Genomic DNA, 22,369 nt, shown 5'->3' on the forward strand with positions numbered 1-22,369 from the left:
TTCTCCTGACAATTGAACATTATTTAAGAACATACTGTATACACAGATAAGAAGAAACATACAAAATGTTTTAAATGATGCACAACAAAATCCAGCAGTATAAAAGAATGCATGTGAACCTTTGCTCACTGCTCAGGCTAAATTTAATCACTTGTTTAAATAGTAATAAAAATACAATCTTTCATGGATCTTGTGCAGACTACAAAAGAGGAAAATTATTACCATATATATGATTTATATTAGGCAGTTTTCTTTGATGAGTTGCACTAACAACTCCAAATACAGAGGCAGAAGGCTGTGTACTTTATTTTAAAGGAGTTAATGTTGAGTATTAGAGACTTTACACAGTTACTACCACTGGCACTTTTCACCATATTTTGTACACATCACATGATCATCTTATATAACATTACATTTAAAAAATATATCTGAGTGACAATTTTATAACATTCACAAACCATGAGCTGGTTAAGGAAGCAATGCAACAGTTGCTCCCTGTAGTGCTTCACTGTTGGTAATAGAGTTCATTGTGGTAAAAACAAAAAATTAGAAGTCAATGTGATTAAGCAGCTCCAATTTAATAAAGACCTGTAACCAACCATCACTGGAACAGTGAGTATTTTTTAGAGTATATCCTAGAAGCAAACACTGTCATTGGTTAAAACCTTGCCTAAAGAAGTCAGTTTCTGTGCTGAAAACTATTTCACAACAAAACTGCAAGCTACTAAACTGTTTTTATATAAATACTTCATCTTCTCTGGATCTCATAACCAAGTTCTTCAAAGCCTTTGGAATTTATTGTATCTTTAAATGCGTGCTCTCATTTCTGGCTCACCCTTCTGTATTTTTTTTCCTTTCTTTTTTGTTTTGTTTTAGATTCACCACCTAAAAATGACTAAGGTGGTAAAAGGAAAATCTCCCAGTGAAACCTTCTGCACACTAGGAATGTTCAGCTGCTGTTCAGTGATCAAGAACCGTGACAGTTCAGAGCTGTAGTTTGACGAGTACACCCAGGAAGCTGTCATGCTGTGAGTGACATTTCAGGGAAAGCAGAGTCTTTCCAAAGTGTGCACGGAATTAACAATGATGCCATTGTTACTTTTCAAAGAGGATAGTAAGCCCAAGGTTGTAAGTCTGCTTCCCATGTCATCTATTTGCTGGAAAGTAGTTTGGGTCAAGATAATTGTAACTGGTGCCTTGGGACATGCAGTAGTCTCTATCTAAGAATGTCTCTGCTCTGTAAATAGGCTGTAACTGGTGATCTTCCTTGTGAATCTCTGTTTCATGTAGACTGCAAAGGAAAGAAAACACAATTTGGCAAGTGAACTTATTTTTCATAATATATTCACTTCAAGAACAATGAATATATTTTCTTTTTATTTTTTTTTAATTGACAGATTCATGTCAAATTCTATATCACACACTATTATTACTTCACAGTTGAGGATTTCAGATAACATACTTTCCCTGACTCATACTTAATGGTCCAAATATTAATTACTCTCTCCATTGCACTGAAAGAATGATTGACTTTCACACCCCACCAGAAAACACACCAAAAAAACCTATTAGAAATACACATTACAGTTATAATCTAGTTACAGCTAACTTTCCAGAGGCATCATGGAACAGATAAATCCCACATATGCAAAGAATTTACTCAGTGTTTAAGCCTTAAAGAGATATTCAAATAATTGCAAATAATAAGCATCAATGCTTGCTGCTCACCAGTCAGAACAAGAATCACAGAAATCCAAGGACATTTCTTGCGGGCAATCCTGGCAGTGCCACCGAATGCCTTGAATGGGTTCCGTTCCGCAGTTGTCACACTGTGAAACATATTGAACAAAAAGGTAGCGAAAGAAAGACTTTATGCTAAAAATATATATTGTTTCATCTCGACCAATGTACTGCATTCAAAGGACAATAAAAAGCATGGTTTCTTCCAAAACCATCACCACCTGCAGATGAGCTCTGTGTAACCTTGAAAGCTGGTCTCTCTCTCCGACAGAAGTTGGCCCAATAAAAGATATTATCTCACCCATCTTGTCTCTCTGGTATTTATAAATTAACAGATCCTAGGAAAGACCACAGACTGCTGATGATCATCCTATTTTCTGCTTTGTTCCCCACTCCCTCAAGGCTCCCCATTGCGATTATCCTTCTGGCCAACAACAGATGGACATGCTTTCCTCTGGAACCTATCAGTGCCAGTCCTAAATTGGCCAGAAGAGTTGCTGCAAAATGATACAAGGCAGTCCTTTCTAGCTCTGGGATGAGCATGATGACTCTGCAATTCTTCAAACTCGATGATCTGAAATGCCTGAACTTGAGATCCTCTACATGGAAGCAAAACATGGTATCACTAGACAGCTGCATTAGCAACCTTTTAAGGTAAGCTGTACGTTAGGATAAAAAAACGTTACTCACCTTCTCGTAACTGTTGTTCTTCGAGATGTGTCATTTGTGTCCATTCCAATCAGGCGTGTGTGCACGCACATGCACAGTAGCTGCAAGATTTTTCCCTAGCAGCAATCATAGGGTCGGACTGGGCACCCCCTGGAGTTATGCCTTCGTGGCAACCTGCCAACCTGCCACCCCCTCAGTTCCTTCTTGCCAGCTACTCGGACAGAGGGGTAGGAGTCGTCCACTGATTGGAGCACTGCTCATCCAAAGGCCGCATCGTCTCTGGCCTGCCGGGTAATCGCATAGTGCGTGGTGAAAGTGTGGATGGAGGACCACGTCACTGCCCTGCAGATCTCTTGAGTGGGGACCTGCGCCAGGAATGTTGTTGATAAAGCCTGCGCCCCGGCGGAGTGCACAGTGATTGGGGGTGTGGGTCCTTCAAGTCAAAGGCGGCATACCAGTCTGCTGGATCCAATGAGGGAATGATGGAGGCCAGAGAGACCATGCGGAACTTGAGTTTCTTTATAAACTTGTAGAGTTCCCGCAGGTCCAGGATGGGCCTGAGGCCGCCTTTGGCTTTCGGTATTAGGAAATACCAGCAATAAAAGCCCTCGCTCCTGTGCTCCTGAGGAACTTCCTCCACTGCCCCTAAAATAGGAGCGACTGCACCTCCTGGATAAGGAGTTGCTTGTGAGAAGGGTCCCTGAAGAGGGACGGGGAAGGGGGGTGGAAGGGCACAGAATTGGATGGAGTATCCCCTCTCTACCGTGCGGAGCACCCATCGGTCTGAGATAATAAGGGACCATACATGGTGGAAAGGGGATAGTTGGGACGAGAAGGTAAGGCAGGGTGGATCCATTTCCAGGTGTGGTACACCATCCTCGACCGTGCCTTTGAAAGGCAGGCTTGGGTCCCAAAGACGGCTTCGGTTGTCCTGAGCTCTGGCCAGAAGGTTGACGCGGCCTTCACCTGCCGCTTCTGTTCCGCCTTCTGGAGCCATCTTGGTGGTTCTGCTGACTGAACCTCTAAGTGGGCTGCAGCTGGAAGTATCTCAGCTGAGTGGAAGGTGTGTAGAGGCCTAGGGACTTGAGGGTGGCTCTGGAGTCCTTCAGGCTGTTTAGCCTTTTGTCTGTCTTTTCTAAAACAGAGTCTCACCCTTGAAAGCCAACAGCCTGTGTGGTCTGTTGGACTTCAAAGGGGAGACCTGGAGCCACAAGCCCCTTCTCATGGCTACACCCGTGGCCATGACTCTAGTGGCAGTGTCTGCCCCATCAAGTGCTGCTTGCAGGGACGTCCTAGAGATCAATCTCCCCTCCTCGACCAAAGCCGAGAATTCAGCCCGGAAGTCTGAGGGAAGTAACTCTGTAAACTTAGCCATCGCCGAGCAGGTATTGTAGGCATACCTGCTGACGATGGCCTGTTGGTTGGAAATGCGGAGTTGCAGTCCCACTGTGGCGTATACCTTCTGCCTGAATAGGTCCAGTTTTTTTGTGTCCCTATTCTTGGAGGAAGGGCCCTGGAAACCCTGCCTCTCTCACTGGTTAGCAGCGTCCACCAACAGAGAGTCAGGTTGTGGGTGAGTGTACAGATGTTCGTAGCCCTTGGAGGGCACAAAGTACCACTGTTCATTGCACTTGGCGGTAGGTGGCAGAGAGGCTGGGATCTGCCATAGGGTCTTGGTCATGTCTGCGATAGTTTTGATTAGCGGTAAGGTGATACGGGAAGGGCCTGAAGGGGCCAGGATGTCCACCACAGGGTCTGCATTATCTACAACTTTCTCTGCCTTAATGCCCGGACCCTGTGCGACCCAGCGCAGCAACTGCTGCAACACCCTGGAGTCTTCCAGAGCTGGGGCAATGGCAGTGCCTGCAAGCGCCTCATCTGGGGAAGATGAGGAGGAGGCCACCAAGGGAGGTGGTTGCTCCCTTCCATCCCCGCTGGAGGGATCTCTTGAGCCGGTGGGGACAGTGGTGGAATGGTCCGGTCTTGGCACCGTGAAAGGCGCAGGTACAGGCGTCGATGTCGGCCCCCATGCCGGTGCCGATGGCACTGTCTGATGGTGTGTCTGCGCCGTGGTGGTCATCGACGTTGGCATGCGCTTTGCGCAGTCCTTGCAGGTCTTGAAGCCCAGGGATCGTGGCATGCCCCAGAGGCAACAAATAAGGGGGGGAGGCAGGGGGGAAACCCCTATAAATGAAACTTACAACTGACTAACTATACTAAACTACACGATCTGAATAAACAAGGTGAGTACAACAGGAGCAAGAGCAAGGGAAGTTCCAGCTACCGTCACTGGCGTTAAGAAGGAACTGCGGGGGTGGCGGGTCGGCAGGGCTCTATATTGGGCACCATGAAGGCGTGACTCCAGAGGGCGCCCAGGCCGACCCTACGGTTGCTGCTAGGGAAAAATCTTCCGGCTACTGTGCACGTGCGTGCGCACACACCTGATTGGAATCAACATGAACAAGCACCTGAAGAAGAACATACATTAGCTTAGGTTTATTACACAGTAGTGTTTCCAAGTTCAATACATATATAACTTGTACTACAGGCAAGGCTGGTAGTTCCACTTATTGTTAAGGTTGCTTGACAATTCCCATGATAAGACCCTAATTTCAGTTGCTTATAACTCTGCCAGAAAACCATGTGGACTGAGATTTTCCATGCTGGGTATTAGCCTATGGCTGATTTTTACTTATTTATTTATTTTTAATTCAGCCGAAATAGTTCAGTCATTTCCAAGAACAAGGCTAAGGAAAAAATATGTAGTTCTGCCCCCACCAGCTCACAGGGCTGTTCTGAAGAATAATTAATGTTTGTGAAGCACTCAGATACTACAGTGATGAGCAGCAAAGAAAAGCCCATGAAAAAATAAACAATTGTGTATTCTGACCAGGGTTTAAATAATGTAAATGAGGCAAGAAGCCACACTTTGAAAAATCAGGAAAAAAACAAATGATTGAATAGCTATTCATTAAGTGAGCAACATCCATCCTGTGCACTGAATGAGCTGGCAGTCCGGTGGAAAAATACAGTATGTGTTCATGTAACTAAAAACTGTATCATGATGCATACACACAGGGGGCAAATTAAGGTTGCAAAGACAACCTTAATTCTGGGATTTCCTAACTTTTGAGTGCTTGATTTTGCAACCTTAATAAAATTTTGAATATAGTACATTAAAGTACTAAATAAGTAACTCAAATTACTTTGTCCATTCTATTTTATAACTAGAATTGCAATATTCCTGCTCAAGGTCCACGTTTTATATTCTGAACTACAATAATAGCATTCATTTAAAAAAGCCTCAGCTTTCTAATACTGTGACATAAATCTGTCAGTATCAGTATGTTACTAGCCTGACAGTGTCAGTTTTCAAGTGTACGTCAGTTTCCGTGGACTGAATGACCTTGCATTCTCATAGAAAAGGCAACTACCAAAAAATCCCAATAAGCCCTTTCTCATCTCTAAGGAGTCAAGGCAATTCCTGCACGACTCCATACATGGGGAACAGCTACAAAGAAGGTTGTTGGTAATGACTGAAAATCCTCTCAAACTACAACAGGTATCCTTGGGCATTCCCTCCCTTTTCAATGTTGCCTAGAAACGGATGGAGCTGTGGATAGCACGTCTCCGTATGTGAAGTGTAAAAATTTTATTTTTATTCATCTCATACCAATATTATTTTATTTCCTTGCTTGAATCCTTTCTTCAAAAATTGCCTGGAGCTGGCCCAAATGCTGCTGCAATTTTTCTCTGCAGCTACAGCCTCAGTACACTGCCTATTGATGTACCAACGTTATCATTCCACATCTCTGGCTTTTCTTCCTTCAAAAGGACAAACTCCTGAAGGACTAATTCTTAAGTGACTGGGAAACTTTGCTACTATTAACTGGGATTAATTTCACCCTTTAAGGTTTAATACCCCCAGGACCCCAAAAGAGATTAGATTCCAAGATGGGTTTCATAAACCAGTGCAGATAGCTGTAGTCATTTATTTTTCTTTACAATGAGTTTTATTGTGTTGTCTGTAAATTTCTAAGACAAAATCCTGCATTATGATATTACATATTTCCATAATTATTTTTTCCTATATATCTATCACTCTGTAAAGGAAAGTTTCCTTTTTTCTAAGAAAATCCACTTCCTGCTAGTTTTAAAAAAATGCTCACACTAAACTGAATACAGTAGAACCTCAGAGTTATAGAAACCTTGGGAATGGAGATTGTTTGTAACTTCGAAATGTTCATAACTCTGAACAGCTTCTTCACCTCCTACCTGTAAGTGGCTGCCCCGTGCATGGGGATGGGGACAGGCAGCTGGTTCTAGCCCCCTGGCTGCAAGGGTGATGAGTGAGGCACCCTGGAGCACTGTGGCATCAGTGGGTGTGCTGTGCAGGCTGTGGCCCTTTAAAACTGAGCTGCTCCTCCAGAGCGCAGCAGCTCAGGCTCACACTCCAAGCCAGGCACTGGCCGCAAGAGCAGCAGCTCCCACCCCAGCACCGGCAGCTTCCTTGCAGCATAAGCAGCTCAGGCTGTGACAGCTTCTTTCCCAGGCTTGGACTGAGCTTGCAAGTTTGTCTTCCTTCTGGCCAAGGGGAGGGGGTGAAAACAGCACCTGCGGCTTACAGGAAAGCAGCACAGACTGCAGCGCTACTCCTGCTCTGCCTGCTCAGGCTGCCTTGGGCTGGCAGCGGGGGCTCACAGCTGTGCCTGTGAACCTCAGCGTCTTCACCTCCTAGCTGTAAGTGGCTGCCCCGCGGGTGGGGACAGGCAGTCCTGATGTGCCTGATTGCTTACTTCCGGTTCCACATGGTGTCCAGTTGACCGGTCAGTCTGCAACTCTGGGGTTCATATCTTTGAGGTTTTAATGTAACAACAGATCACTGGTATACCTTACCTTGAAGCCCACATGCTGCACAAATCCACTTTCTGCATGCATCTGCTGGAGTTTTTGCTTCTTCAACTTTTTTAACTCTAGCAATTCTTTGTATTCAGGTAACTCTCGATACGATATCGGGATACTTTCCTCATCCTGTTCAAAAAAGAAAACCTTTGCTTTGAGGATATCATTACTGAGAAGATCTAGCGTCTTTCAACATTAAATTGTGATCAGATTTCTTTCAGAAAAATATTGACAGAATAAACTACCTAAGAGAAGTACAAGAATTATTTTGGGAAAGAAATCTATTGTTAACTTATATTTTTAGTACTATTATTTGTATTAATACAGTGTGCTACAGTAGGTTATCTTCTAATAAGGAAGACAGCTTATGCCTCTTACTTTTACTTCATATTTTTAATTCCATTTAAGAAATGTACTTTAATTTGTATATAATATATTTGTGCACATGTTGAGTGGGAACTGACACATGGAGGAAAAAAGCTAGTTTCTGTCAATACAAAGCTAGGTTATTTTATGTGCAAATATCTGGTAACAGGTTAAGAAACTGAGCATTAGAAGTTAGCATAAACTATATCAAATTAATTAGACCTTGTTCTCTTTAACATTGTTCTACAGAGGAGTGATAGTTTTGTCCAGTGACTGCTCAAGTGCCTTAACTAGCTGAGAAAGCGGGCCAAAAATGATAGATCCCTAAAGATTGTTGTGTTTAGGGTTTTTGGACAATGTCACATTTAAATATACTGATGAGCCAAGACTGGCATCAAATTTTCATCGAATATTTTTTATTGAATGTCAGTTTTAAACTCCTGACGTCCTACTTCCTGGTTCACCACAGTGTGGGAGTGGTAAGGAGGCATCCTTCTATGCCACTGGAAATATGAAGTTCCAAAGAATGACCCCATATGTGCACACACCCCTATTTCCCTTTTTCTCCAGCACCTCTTAGTCCACGGCACATACACATGCATACACACACCCTAGCTTTCCTCTCCTTTTTTACCCTCTCTGTGGAATAGACAAGGTACAAGTAGCTTTTGAAAATGAATATTTAAGATCAATGGTCATTTTTGCCATTATTTTTCATAACTGAAAGTTTATGTGCTACCAAAAGCTGGTGCATAAAAACATCTTAAGAGAACCTCATGAAAAATCACTTGCTCTCTCATTTTAAAATAGCGACCATCTCCTATTTTATTTAGTGAGAGTGCCAAGCTCTCTCAGGGAAGATGGTGCCCACCAGGCTGCCAGAAAGCACAGACAGTTCCACTGAGGTCTCTCTCTCAAAATGTCCACCCAACTGAAGGTAGCTATTGCTCCAGAGCCACTGACAGCAATGGGAGATGGCAGCTGTTTTGACAGAGGACAGTTCTTCATTGAATTCTCTGTATTAAAATATTTTTATCTCCTACTGAAGCAGAAACATTCAGTTATGAAGAATGAGGAAAAAGTGACAATTAACACTTCAAAATTCTTCAGATATAGCCTACACACAAGACAGCAGAGAGTTTTAAGAATACTGAAGTTTGTAGAGTATGTGTTATTTGTTTACTAAGATCATTGGGGGGGTAAAGGTTTGACACCAGTTGCTAAATTTCAGAAAGGACCCATTTTGAATTACTTAATTTTAACTCCTAAACTAATTAATGGACTTGCTTGGAAATTCTCAGAAAACTAATCTTATACTCAAAGTAAAAGTGCTGTAAAATTTTAGGGATGACACGCTGTATTTTTCATACATAAAGAAGTGGCTGAATCCCTGCTTTATGTGAAAAACTCAACTCAGGGCTTGTCTACACAGGGAAGTTGACCAGCACAGCTAATGCAGAATAAGCTATACCAGTCAATTTCCCCTGTGTAGATGAGGCCTTAGCCTAACTATGGACCAGCAACTGGTGCCTCCAGAGTCAGGAACTATAAATAAACCCTTCCCACTATTTGCTGGTTGCACTGTGATGCCCCACAAAATCATTCTGAGATGACGCAACTGCCACTGTGGGTATGTCTACACTGCAATTAAACACCCATGTCTGGCCTGTGTCAGACGACTCGGGCTCACGGCGCTTGGGCTATGGGGCTGTAAAACAGCAGTGTAGCTCTGGGACCCTGCGAGGGGAGAGAGACCCAGTGCCTGGGCTCCAGCCTGAGACTGACTGTCTATACTACTGTTTTATAGCCCAGCAGCCTGAGATCCTCGAGCCCAAGTTAGCTGACCCGGGCCAACCATGGGTGTTTAATTGCTGTGTAGACATAACCTGAAAGCCTTGCTTTGAATACTGAAATTCAATCCAATTTACTCATTTTGTCAGCAGGGCATGATATTTTTGCTTTCCTAATACTGTCGTTTTGCATTGATAATGGGTAAGGCTGCGATTTAGTCACGGAATCCGTGACTTCCAAAGACCTCCATGACTTCAGCCAGCGCCCGCTGGGAGCTGCAGGGTTCCCTGCTGCCTGCACAGGGACCTCTGCAGCTCCCAGCCACTTCGGCTGGCCGGGGGAAGCCTTGCAGCTCCTGGCTGCCACTCCTGGCCACCATGGGCGGCAAGGGGGAACCCTGCCGCTCCCCGCTACAGCCAGCGGCAGGGGGGACCCGGCAGCAGGGGGAATCCAAGCTGCTCCCAGCCAGGGGGGATCCCCACTGCTCCCATGCGCTGTGTGCGACAGCAGGGATCCCTGGAGCTCCCGGCCAGTGGGAGGCAGGGAGGATCCCAAGAGCTCCGGGCCACAGCAGCTTAGAGCCGCCAGAGGAGGGGGACCCTGGAGTTCCCAGCCCCCCCGTAGCCAGCTGCCCAGGCTACACATTTTGTCATGGGTATTTTTAGTAAAAGTCAAGGACAGGTCACGGGCTTCCGTGAATTTTTCATTATTGTCCGTGACCTGTCCGTGACTTTTACTAAAATCATCCATGACAAAAACTTAGCCTTAATAATGGGATCTTTCTGGTAATGGAGCTCACCTGTCTCTTTCTACATTACTGCAAATAAGAAAAATATCCATCTGAAATGCTGCACTAGTGAAGAAAGAAAAGGGTAAGCCACGCTTCCTAAAATAGGACCAAGTCAAGCATTACCATTGCAAAAACCAAAACCAAAAGCTACTAGTAGCAAACTTGAAAACAAATACTGGTGTTGAAATATAGGCTCCCTAAACCTACTATAATTGTGGCATTATGGGGTGAAATGTAAGCACTTTTGGCAAAATAAATCAATCAATAAATAATCCAGATGTAGAATGTAGTATAAAAAAATTGCGCACACACAACAAAAATGCAATTGATTCCAGATAGATTTGCTAAGATAAAGAGAGGCAAATGTTAACATTTAATTTAATTAAATTTAATTAATTTAAAAAAATACTTGTTTCACCTCTTTTAAGATTCATATGGAAAAATAGTAAGTTATCAGATATGCTGGTAGGGGATGGAAGAGAGATGTCCCAGACAGCTCAGAAATTAAGTCACAAGGAGAAGACAGAGCATGTCTGAAGACAAGAGATGTGGCTGGGACTGAACAATGGATCCAGGAGTATCTAACAATTTAAGACGAAGAAAATGCAGTACATGTCACAAAGTCACTGAGAAAAACTGAACTGATCTGTACTGGACTACGTCATTACCTTGTGTTATGGGGTGAGGCTTGTGACTGATAAGCCCCCCCACTCCCTTCCATTCTCACAAAGATAAATTCAGCAGGCCAGATCCTTCTGTTTTGACTTCAGCAGAGTCATGCTGATTTTACACAAGCGGAGAATCTAGCCCATCTTCAGCAGTAGGATTTATTCCCTACATACAGTATTGTATACAGAAGTATGAAAAGATGTTTATATTATAAGCCCTCAAACCTGGTCCACTGATTACGTAATGACACTGCTGGTTGGGTTGTCTGTGTGGACCTCTGCATCTAACCTCAATTAGTCCAGCCACTAAGGTAAGACAAAGAGCCATATATATATAGTATGGGATGCAATTATACCAAAGGATGATGAAAGGATTTAGTCCTTTTGGTGCAACACTTTAGGCAGAAATATGTCTACACACGTTATATGGTGTTCAGAATAATTCACAGTTAGTGACTGAACTGTTTTTGAAGATGTGAACGTGCAATTACAAGTTTTCGGAAGTGTCTAATTCTTCCTTGGTATCAATTTTTTTTTTCCGTTTCTTTTTTGGTTTGGACTTTCCCTGAATTTTCTGTACTTGACTCTTCACATCAAAGAAGTGCCAGAATTCAATCTCCTGCTCCACCTGGCTTATGCAACTGAATTCACAACAGTTTAATATATACGTGACAATGTTTAAGTAAGGACACTTTTTCCAAATATAATTACTTAAACAGTCAAGAAACACCGTGAGACATTTTGCAATTTTGGGTTTAAATGACATACCGATACTTCCTCTTCTGCTGCAGCATCCATATGGCTCTGAAAACTGGATCTGTCATCATCCTCATCCATATAAACTGGAGGTTCATGGGATGTCATGAAAGTTGAAGGTTTGAAGAGATGTTTATTTAGGGGGTGCTGTCGCCTGCTTGATGACTGTAGTAGAAAAATGACATATAATGTTCAGATCAGATTCCTCAGAAACTATTTTTTGTAGTAAGAAATTCCTGCCAATAAAACCTGTAGACAAAATGTTTATAATTTTTATATGTGATCTCTTATCTTTCCCACAAATTTTCACACAGCATCCACTTCTGAGCCTAGTACAAGTGTTCTGGGAGCATTCATTTGAGAGATTAATACATTATGCCTTGGAGATTATTTATGTATGGAACAGATAGGAGTGTGTCACAGTGTTTTCTATTATTTTAGATAAACCCCTAGTAATAAACAGTCACTGCCCTGAAGAGCTTACAATTTAAATAAATAAGATAGACAAAAGAAAAAGAGGAAGCAGAATTATCCCCATTTTACAGATTAGGCTCTGTAGCACAAAGAGATGAAGTGACAAGGTCACACAGAAACACTGTGGCAGAGTCAAAAATTGAAAAGAGGCAGTTTGGACTATGGCAGTTTGGAGTCAAGAGACCTGTGTTCTATTCCTGGCTCTGCCACACCTGTTGGCTTTCCCCCAGCCCGTAGTTTAAAAAATCCTCTACAATCTTTTTAATTTTATATGCCAGCAGTCTGGTTCTATTTTGGTATTGGTGGAGCCCATCCTTACTGTATAGGTTCCTCTTTCCTAAAAGGTTCCCTAGTGCCTAATAAATCTAAAACCCTCTTCCCCACACCATCGTCTCATCCACACATTGAGACTCTGCAGTTCTGCCTGTCTTTCTGGTCCTACATATGGAACAAGAAGTGTTTCAGAGAATCTTACTGTGAAGGTCCTGGACTTTAACCTCTTTCCTAGCAGCATAAATCTGGCCTCCAGGACCTGTCTCCTACCCTTCCCTATGTCATTAGTACCTACATGTATCACGACCACCAGCTCCTACCCAGCACTAAACATAAGTCTGTCTAATATCTGACTAATAAGTCTGTCTAGATCAGGGGTTTTTACAAAAAAAAATTTGGTGGCCTCAGAATGCAGCCACCATCTCTTGCTGGTGGGCCACTCTGACAAGTTTTCCTAAAATACTTACCATAATTAACTTCAGGAAAAACAAATAAATATGCACATATACATGTCCACATCATTGTAATTTATGTAGGATTATTTTTCCAGACTCAATAATAAAAATAATGTACAGTTGTCTCTATTCTTTACTGGACCCAAACAGAATAGAAGCACAAATAAGGTGTTTTGTATGTTCTTGTCTTTTTTCTTATGTCTTTTGCTTGTTTTGTTTGCCCCCGCTCCCCCCCCCTTTAAAAAAAAAAAAAAAAAAAAAAAAGATGTGCACTGGAGGGTGGAGTGACGTTTGGGCCAGAGCTTGCCACTGTATGGCCGGGGAACAGAGCCTGAAGCCCCGTGACTGGAGCCTTCCACCCTACACCCTAGGCTGAAGCCTGACCCCACCAGCCCTGGGAAGGTGGGGAACTCACTGGCTGCCTGCTCCTCCAGCTCTTGTATCTCCAGAGGTGGGCAGGGCCCAACCATTGCTGACTTCCCCCCCAGTCACCGCCCAGGAGGCCGCAAGAAGAGTCCCTGGTGGCCACATGCGGCCACCGTGGCCAAATTTGAGAGAAACTGCTCTAAGTAGACAACTCTATTAGCAGACAGAGTTCAATTCCCCTATCTGCAGTAAAACTTAATTTCCCCCCCTCCAATGATTATATTTTTTTATTGGTTACAAGTGTTGAGAGTGTTCCAGGACAGCAGGCTGGAGTGAACCTGGGAACAATGCACTGTACCAGTGTGAATCTAGTGTCTGAATACTGAATACTACCGTGAAAACAGACATAAATATATGTTTCATGTATTTTAGAAAAGCAGTATGGTAGGGTTTCCATTATAAATATCACAATTTTATAAGTTAATATAAAATTCAACATCAGTTCCGTTTTCAGCCCTGGTATAATACTTGATATTTAAAGAGTAGCACAATGCTAAGGAACTTAGACAATCTCTGTAAACTTGGGAAAAATTTTAAATAAATATTTTTAAAAGAATTACAAAACTACCCATGAAGAAATTAATATTATGGTTACACAGCAGATGCAATGGGCCACAGTCTGCTCACATTCAGTAGTACTGTTTTGTGCTCATGTTCAGCAATACAATTGTTTTCTATTAAAACTTAAACTGAAGGGAAAAAAATCCGCCTCCTTTGTCCTCAAGCATAGTAATTAGATATGAATGGACAAAAGAATGCTGATTTTTAAGTTTTCAAAGTGGCAGCAATGTTAGCTTCTTCTGAAAGGTTGTTTGCAAAAATAACTCTGATGGAGAGCGTTCTTAATTACGGATCTGATGCTGCTAAGACATATATGTGCTTATCTTTACACATTGATGCCATGTGCATAAATCTTTACAGGATTCGGGCCTACAATTGCAAATACATGTTTTAGCAGAGTTATCTGGTGTGAATAGATTTTGTGGACATTACTGCACCCACCTTTGAAAATTTTGAAGACCCTGAAGTCTTCCTGGACATTCTATAACAGATTTAAAAGTAGCCATACTCGAACAAAAAAACTTCAGAAACAGACTTCAAAGAGAAACTGCAGAACTACATTTCATTTGCAAACTTAAGACTATCAATTTGGCTTGAATAGGGACTGGGAGTGGCTGGCTCACTACAAAAGCAATTTTCCCTCTCTTGGTATTGACACCTCCTCATCAATTATTGGGAGTGGACTACATCCACCCTGATTGAACTGACCTTCAACACTGGTTCTCCACTTGTGAGGTAACTCCCTTCTCTTTGTGTGTCAGTATATAATGCCTGCATCTGTAATTTTCACTCCATGCATCTGAAGAAGTGGTTTTTTTACCCACAAAAGCTTATGCCCAAATAAATCTGTTAGTCTTTAAGGTGCCACCGGACTGCTTGTTGTTTTTTTTAATATCCTATGACAATCACAACAGCATCTGAGTGCCACATAAAATTATATCAATCCATATTAGAGAGACAAGGTGGGTGAGATACTATCTTTTATTGGACCAACTTCTGTTGGTGAGAGAGACAAGCTTTCAAGCTTCTGAAGATGAGCTCTGTGTAAGCTTGAAAGCTTGTCTCTCTCTCACCAACAGAAGTTGGTCCAATAAAAGATATTACCTCACTCACCTTATATCTCTAATATCTTGGGACCAACATGGTTACAACAACACTGCATACATCAGTCCATATGACTATATTAAATACATATTTGAGTTTCTCTTCTCTTCCCAGTACTAGGAAAACATCACTGAATTTATCCTTCTATTCTTATTCTTTTCTCTACCATTCCAAGAGCAACACTGTATTCAAGGGGGACGGGATTGGGAGGGCTGGGGATGGAGATTTGTTCACAAAGAGCTTACGAAGTAAAATTATATGTGATGTACAATAATTGTGGATGATCTTACATCTTAGAGGAGTTGCAGGCCTGAGAAAAGCATTCAGTTTCAGTGTTAACTCTATGGCTGTGGTAGTTTAAATATACTCATTTTTGTGAAAACTCATCTTCCATGTTTTTTAATTTTTATCAATTTAAAGTTTTGTTCTTCTCTGAAAGATGACTGTGAAAATGCCATTGCTGGGATTCTATATTTTTTGTCTTCAATTACTCAAATATGCTCAGTTTATGTGTGCATGTGCTGTGGGGGGAAGAGAGTAAACAAACCTGTCAGCCCTGCAAACTCAAATGTGTGCTTCTGGCTGGCACTTCATCACCAATAAAGACTCTACAACAGGTACTTACTTACTTAAAACTGTTGATGTGCAAACCAGAATAGAATCCAGCTTGCTCTCTGGTGCTAACAGCAGTAAAAAGTACCTCTGTCAGTGAAATAATAGATACATGTAACTTGGGATGAGCAGTCTATTTAATAAAAAGGTTCCATTCCACACTTTAAAGTAGGATCCTTAGTATCTTCAAAACTAATTTGCATGTAAATGCACATGCAAATATGAAGTCTTCTGCTATAATGTAGTCTTACCTTTTTGGAGTATAAATATAAGTTTGGAGTTCTGCCTGGTACCGGAATGCCAGCTTTAGTCAGTTTTATGAAATACTTTTGCACCCTGCTGGCAACCTAAAAGAAACAAGATAAGTTAATTAAGTGTTAGATGAATAAATAAATACGGTGTGACTTTTAAATAAGGAATTCAAATACCCACTAAAAATCTAATGTTTGCCTGAAGTGCTTAAAGAAAAATACAAACTTCAGAGAAACATGACATTCTAAACTTTATGTAATATTTATAAAAGGCAAATGTCTACATTCTTCTTCCGCAAAGAGTAAAAAAAAATTGGGGGTTCAGCATAGCAGTTAAGTTTCTGATTCTGAAATTGCATCAAAGATACTGTGTCTGATCATGTACATTGTCTCAGAACATAGACATATTTGCCCATTCTACAGTGTTGAAGAAGAACCTGCCCCTCATACTGTCTCTTTCTGCTGGAAAGACAACAGTAGATACTATGCATTCACAGTAACTTACAATAGGAGTTAAAAGTAAATGAATCTGTCAGCAACTGGTGTTGCTGTATTTCGAAAACAATGTCACAGGGCCAGGGCCAGATTAAGACAGGGGCTTTAGGGGCTGCAGCTGGGGGCCCCGGCTCAAGGGGTGTCCCTCAAAAATAAATCACAGGCAGCGATCTCCGGGCCGCTAAAAGGGGCACTCAGGCTGCCTGCCTGGCCCGGCCCCACGCTGCTCCTGGAAGCGGCTGGCCCCTGGCGGGAGGGTGTGGGGTGTGTGTGTATGAATGAGGCAGCTCCGCGTGCTGCCCCCGCTCCCAGCACCATCCCTGCAGTTCCCTTGGCCAATGGGAGCTGCGGGGGCGGTGCTTGCAGGTGCAGGCAGCGCATGGAGACACGGTGTCCCCCTCCCCACGGGGGCATGCAGAGACATGCCAGCAGCTGGCTGCTTCCAGGAGTGGCGTGGGGCTATGGCAGGCAGGCAGCCTGCCTGAGCCCTGTTGCGCTGCCGGCTGGGAGTCGCCTGTGATAAGTACCTCCCAGCTGGAGCCTGCACCTCACACTCCCTCCTGTGACCCAATTCCCTTCCCCAGCCCGGAGCCCCCTCCTGCACCAAACTCCCTCCCACAGCCCACACCCCTCACCCTCTCCTGCACCCCAACACTCTGCACCAGCCCAGAGCCCCCTCCTGCACCAAACTCCCTCCCAGGAAAAAGACTTGTATACAGGGGCCCCACAAAATCTAATAGCCCCGGGCCCACAGGAGAGTCAATCCAGTCTTGCACAGGGCCACTGTCACAACAATTAGACCTGACAGCTTAATCATGGTTTGTGGGCATTTATTAAAAATTAATACAATTTCACATTTAAGAGTCCTAACAAAGAGCCCTAGGTTTGTTACGGTCAGATCCCCTAGTAGAGATGTTAGTAGTGCTGCAGACCTTTCTTTGGATGACTGATTAAATTTTTCATCAAAATATTAAGATTAACAGATTGGCTCTGAGGACTTGACAACTTTCCTGATTTTTTTAAATCTAGTATGAGTTTTTTAAAATTTCCAAATGGAATGTGGGCAACTCCATTTTGTATCTATTTCAACATCCCCAGGATGCAGTAATTGATGTCAGTAGTCCCGGGGCATACCCACTAAACGCAAGCAAAGAATTTGTTGGTGAGGTTTCTTCCCCCAGAAGCAATCAATTCTGTTCCAACCAAAATACATTTTACAGTTTTAAAAAATCCTTGTCTCTTTATGAATTGACATGACTTTTGCAAAGGCAAATCCTACATAAGAATTCCATTACTGAAGAAACTATGCAAAAGACCAGCTGACACCTGCCCCCTCTAGTATTTCCTGGAATGTCTACAAAGCAACAAGAGAGATGGTTACTTATGCACGAGAATTCCCCATTACCTGTTTTGCAGTTCGATTTCCCAGTTCATCAGCTATCTTCTGCCACCGTCGGGATTCTACTTCCTCTGGTGGGTACTTCAGGAGTAATTGTTCAAGTTTTTTCTAAACCAAGCACAAGACAAGATCATAAACATTAATACACCTTATCTAGAAGGGGCATGGCTTGTCACTATAAAAAAAAAAAAAATCAAATCAAACTGGTGCAAAACATGAATAAATACATACATGTTATCTTTGACTCCAAAGCGTTATGCACTTTAAACGTTACTACACAATTTGAGTTTATTTTGGTGAACATCACTGTACGGTTACAAAATGGTCTACGAGCTAGCTAGGGTTTCCCATTACCTGTTCTTCTACAGTCCACAGCTGGTTAAAAGTTTCGGGTTTGGTCTCATCGCAAAGTCGCCCTCTTATCATCTGCTTAAATACAGTATATAACATGGAATAGGACTTTAGAAAAAAAGTTAGGATAACTTGACTTTAACCCTTTTTCCACCCAAGTAAAAGAAAAACATACATGAAAACATTATTTTGGTAGAGGACAGAAAAAAGTTATCTGACTTGGTCACATGAAAAGATGACACCACCAAGTGTTTTGATGACTGAATTTTTGAACATTTGGAAACCGAGGCATTAAATTTATTATAACAATTTTAACACTACCCGCATAATCTAGTATTAATAAGTAATCCATGTTAAAGTTACTATTTTGTAAAATTTTGCCTACTTTCTTTTTTATAACATTTACCTGTGGGCGGCTGTTTGTAGAACCTTCTGGGCCATCACTTAAAGGCAACATCGAGTATGAAATGGACTCTCCATCCTTCTTGGGATCCAAAGGGCTTTTTGGTCTTGCAGGCAAACCTACTACAAGCAACATAAAGAAAGAGTTATTAAACCAACACAGCAGGTTATTTTTTCCTGTAATATACACTTAGTTTTCCACTTACCTTTGTCAAAAATCAGCTTCGCTCTCCTACTGTTACGTTTCCGGTTTTTGAATTCTCTCTCAAAGTTTCCAAGGCTGGTGGTATATTGGTCCCAGGCAATCTCAGGCAACTGGACAACTCTTTGAGGATATGGAAGCCCTATATCAACCTGAAAGAATCAAAATGAGAAGCAATACTTAATGCAGTCACTGAGCATCCAAATGAAAGGATTTGGAACCACAGAAATCCTGGATCTGTTTTTAGCTAACAGCAGGACTCAAAGTTTCTATATTTAAGTGCCATGCAGCACATATTCTTTATATAGGGAAAGCATTTTCAAAGAGTGATACACAGCAGGGCATATAAAATATGCAGCGGCACGGTCAATGATGGTTTATTGGACATGGAGTTTAAAAATTACATTGAATAGTTGCAGCCAAGTATTTCTGATTTTCATATCCTGTTACTGTCTATCTTCATTGATTTGTTAAATATTAAAAAAACATACTGTATACCCAGACCTGTACTCCTGCAAGCAAACACAGCAGACTAATGAGAACTAAAAGGAACCCAGTTATCAGAACTGATTAATTACATCCACATGCAAACTTAAATGTCTACTATAATAGAAATGACTTATACAGTGTTTTTACTGTTAAATTGATTTTGTTGCCTTCTGCCCACAATACAATTGCTGGCAATGCTCAATACACACACCACACCCCCCCCCCCCCATTTGGCATAATTTCTTTGGCTAAGATGGGAAAATACATGAAATGCTCTGCAACAGGCATTAATGTTTTCCAAGGACTGGCTGATATGGTTGCCAGAGCACAGTGCTTGGATGCCAGATGAATCACAACTATAACTTGCTTAGAAATCAATGGAAAGACAACCATTGACTTCAGTGGCCTCTGGATCAGGCCCCAAGTTTATACTAGCTTATGGAAAGGGAATCTCCCAGAACCAACATCTCTCCTTCATTGAGAGATATGCTGCTATCATAGCATAAGTCAGTCATTGCTTTCATTTAAAAAAGAAACTATTAAGACTTTTAAAAATTTGTTTTCCCTGTTACTGTTGTTATAACTTCCTTTTAAACTTTTGAAAATGAAATCTGTTTCTTTACTGAAATTCACCCTCCTCCACACATGTACACTAGCTTGATATAATCACTGGCACTCTCCTGGTTTGAGGTATGCCTTTATAGCTCATTTTGCTTTCAGTTTACGAACTACATTTCCTGCTCACAATCTCCATTTAAAAGTACCCTAACCTGAAATGGAACTCAAAGCATTTAAGTCTCTTTGGTGACAAAGGTCATGATTTCTTGATATCATTCCCTACCGCAAAATGCTTTCTTTCTAATCATAGAAGTCTTGAAAAGCCCATATGCATTGAAAGCTTGAAGACAAGATGAGTTTTATACTCCTATAAAAATGTGTCCTTAACAAATTTTTCAAAATTACTTGTATTTTATAGGTTTAACCAACATTTAACCAATCATCAAACCTGAACAGAGGGCAGTTTTCTCTCACTACAGAAAGAATTTAAACCTTTTAATATTTACACAGGTATATATAAAATACACTAGTTTTTAATAGGTGATGAGTTAATTGTTATAAAAAAAAATTCCATAAAACTTAAGAAATGCCTATTGTATACCTTCTTTTGGAGTCTTTCCACAAATCCAATGGGATTTTTCAGTGCTTCTCTCTGGTGTCTGCCTAAACTTTCAAGGTCTTGAACTGCTTGAGTACGTTGAGCCTCGAGTACAGCAATCGTCTGTAACAGTCTCTGATAACTACAGAGACAAAGGGAAACATCTCACTAAAGTTTTCTAGCAAAAAACAACAACAAAAAATCTAAATGCCAGCCATGATTATCTACTAATAAGAAGTCAGGCAGTCTTGCACACTTATCTGTAACAGTTTAGCAAAGCATTTTACTGAAACAAAAATGGTCTTGACTGATATTTAAGTAGTTAAATACAAAGCACACCAATAAAACAGAAAATTCAGGCATTCCTTTAATATTAAATCCTTATTCTAGCAGTTGGCCCATAAAAATGGCAACAAATCATGGTGACATAAGGCAAGCTCCTGAGCTTCCCAATAGCTACAAGTGACAACCAGAATTGCTCACAAGAGTAAAAATACAGAAAGACAAAAGTCATGACTTCTTATTTCCTACTTCCCCCCACCCCACCCCACCCCATGACAAATGGTTCCATTATTGTTAAATTGTTACTCTACCACAAGCAGAGAAGAATGATTGAGATATACTCATCTACAGAAACAGAGAATTTCATAGCAGCTTCAGATGAAAATACTACAGTGCAATTATTCACAAAGAACAACCAAGAGAGAACTAAACAGACTCAAAATGAACATATGCAAGAAAACACCTCATGTAAGAATAAACAAGTCCAAACCAAAAATTAGAACACTCCACAACATCTGTCAAGCTGTACTCAACATCATACTGCTTTTCCAGAATGTAAAATTACTTAAGAGAGAATCTATTAACATATTTCCCCACAAGCTGCCTTCCATAAGTCAACCTGGTGATGAAAATATATGTTATTGTAATATGAACCTTTAAAAAATTCAGAAAACTACTTTTTAGTAGCTTTTTATTAATGTTATAGTAGCCATTGTTTGGAATATCCTAATAGGAGCTGGCTAATAAAATTTCTCTCTACTGACTTTGTCCTTTACACATTCACCAGGTTAGTTCCAGCTTTTCTAGGAAAGATAAAATTAACAGGCATCTCGTTTACCGTTTCTGAAACAGAATACAAATATTGTAAACAATGCTTTAAGAATGTGTTAAATAATTAACAAAACAAATCCAGTAGGGGGGACTCACAACATTGTTTTCTGTTGTTCCTGTAAAAACCTTGCCTGTTTTATTTCATTTAGGTTTCTGAGTTGTGTAATGGTGGATGTACATACATATAATATGACTCCAGTCCTGCAAACAAGTAAGTTTGAGTAACTTTTGCATATAAATATTTCTGATATGTATACATGTAAGTCATGTCTACACTACAGCTATTACCGCTGCACAGCTATGGCACAGAACCTGTGCAACCCTGAGCAACGGAGCTATGCTGATCTAATTTTTGAGTGTAGACCAGGCTGTAATATTATAATTTTATAGTCGTTTAAGCCAGGGGTTCCTAAACCTTTTGCAGGCACAACCCAATTTTAATGAAGTAAAGGTCCTACCGGGACCCCAGACAGCATGGAGGATGCCACTTTGTAAAGCAAAATGTCATCCTCCATGCATCATGACCTTGCATACACCACATACGTGAGGTCACGCTGCGCAGAGCAAACTGGCATCTGCATGCACTAGGGATTACCATGCCCCCATCTGCAGATGGCACAACCCCATTTGGGAACAGGCCCAACAATGTGACCTGACTTGCAATGAACCCATAGAAAACCTTAAAAACAAAAATTATCATCTATTTCAACAAATTCCTTTTTTCTGTTGATCTTTTACTTAAAACAAGTTTAACACAATCAAGCATCAAGTACAAGTGTGAACGATCAGATACAACTCCAACTCAAGTGAATGTGAGGGTATGTCTTCACTAGCAACGTTAAAGTGCTGTCACTGTGTAGAGCTCTCTCCCAGCGCTGTTAAAAAACTACCCCCATGAGGGCCCAGCACTGGTGCACTGTCTAC

General features: G+C 41.5%; 1 protein-coding gene across 2 annotated transcripts in view; it reads right to left on the bottom strand.

Moving 5' to 3' along the window:
- Window positions 1-873: 873 nt before the first annotated feature.
- Window positions 874-22,369, bottom strand: part of ZZZ3 (zinc finger ZZ-type containing 3) — a 55,201-nt gene continuing 33,705 nt past the window's right edge. The window contains exons 2-11 of one of the 2 annotated variants that reach the window (XM_065409518.1): window positions 20,336-20,474; window positions 18,692-18,839; window positions 18,490-18,605; window positions 18,087-18,158; window positions 17,739-17,840; window positions 15,839-15,934; window positions 11,695-11,847; window positions 7,306-7,440; window positions 1,729-1,829; window positions 874-1,291 (exon numbers count right to left, since the gene is read on the bottom strand). In XM_065409518.1, coding sequence (XP_065265590.1) covers window positions 1,147-1,291; window positions 1,729-1,829; window positions 7,306-7,440; window positions 11,695-11,847; window positions 15,839-15,934; window positions 17,739-17,840; window positions 18,087-18,158; window positions 18,490-18,605; window positions 18,692-18,839; window positions 20,336-20,474 — 1,207 coding nt within the window. In that variant the 3' untranslated portion in view covers window positions 874-1,146. Of the gene's footprint in view, window positions 1,292-1,728; window positions 1,830-7,305; window positions 7,441-11,694; window positions 11,848-15,838; window positions 15,935-17,738; window positions 17,841-18,086; window positions 18,159-18,489; window positions 18,609-18,691; window positions 18,840-20,335; window positions 20,475-22,369 lie in introns of both variants that reach the window. The other variant, XM_065409517.1, reaches the window with a different exon arrangement.

This window comes from Emys orbicularis, chromosome 8 (genome assembly GCF_028017835.1).
Source record: "Emys orbicularis isolate rEmyOrb1 chromosome 8, rEmyOrb1.hap1, whole genome shotgun sequence".
NCBI classification, from domain to species: Eukaryota; Metazoa; Chordata; order Testudines; family Emydidae; genus Emys; species Emys orbicularis.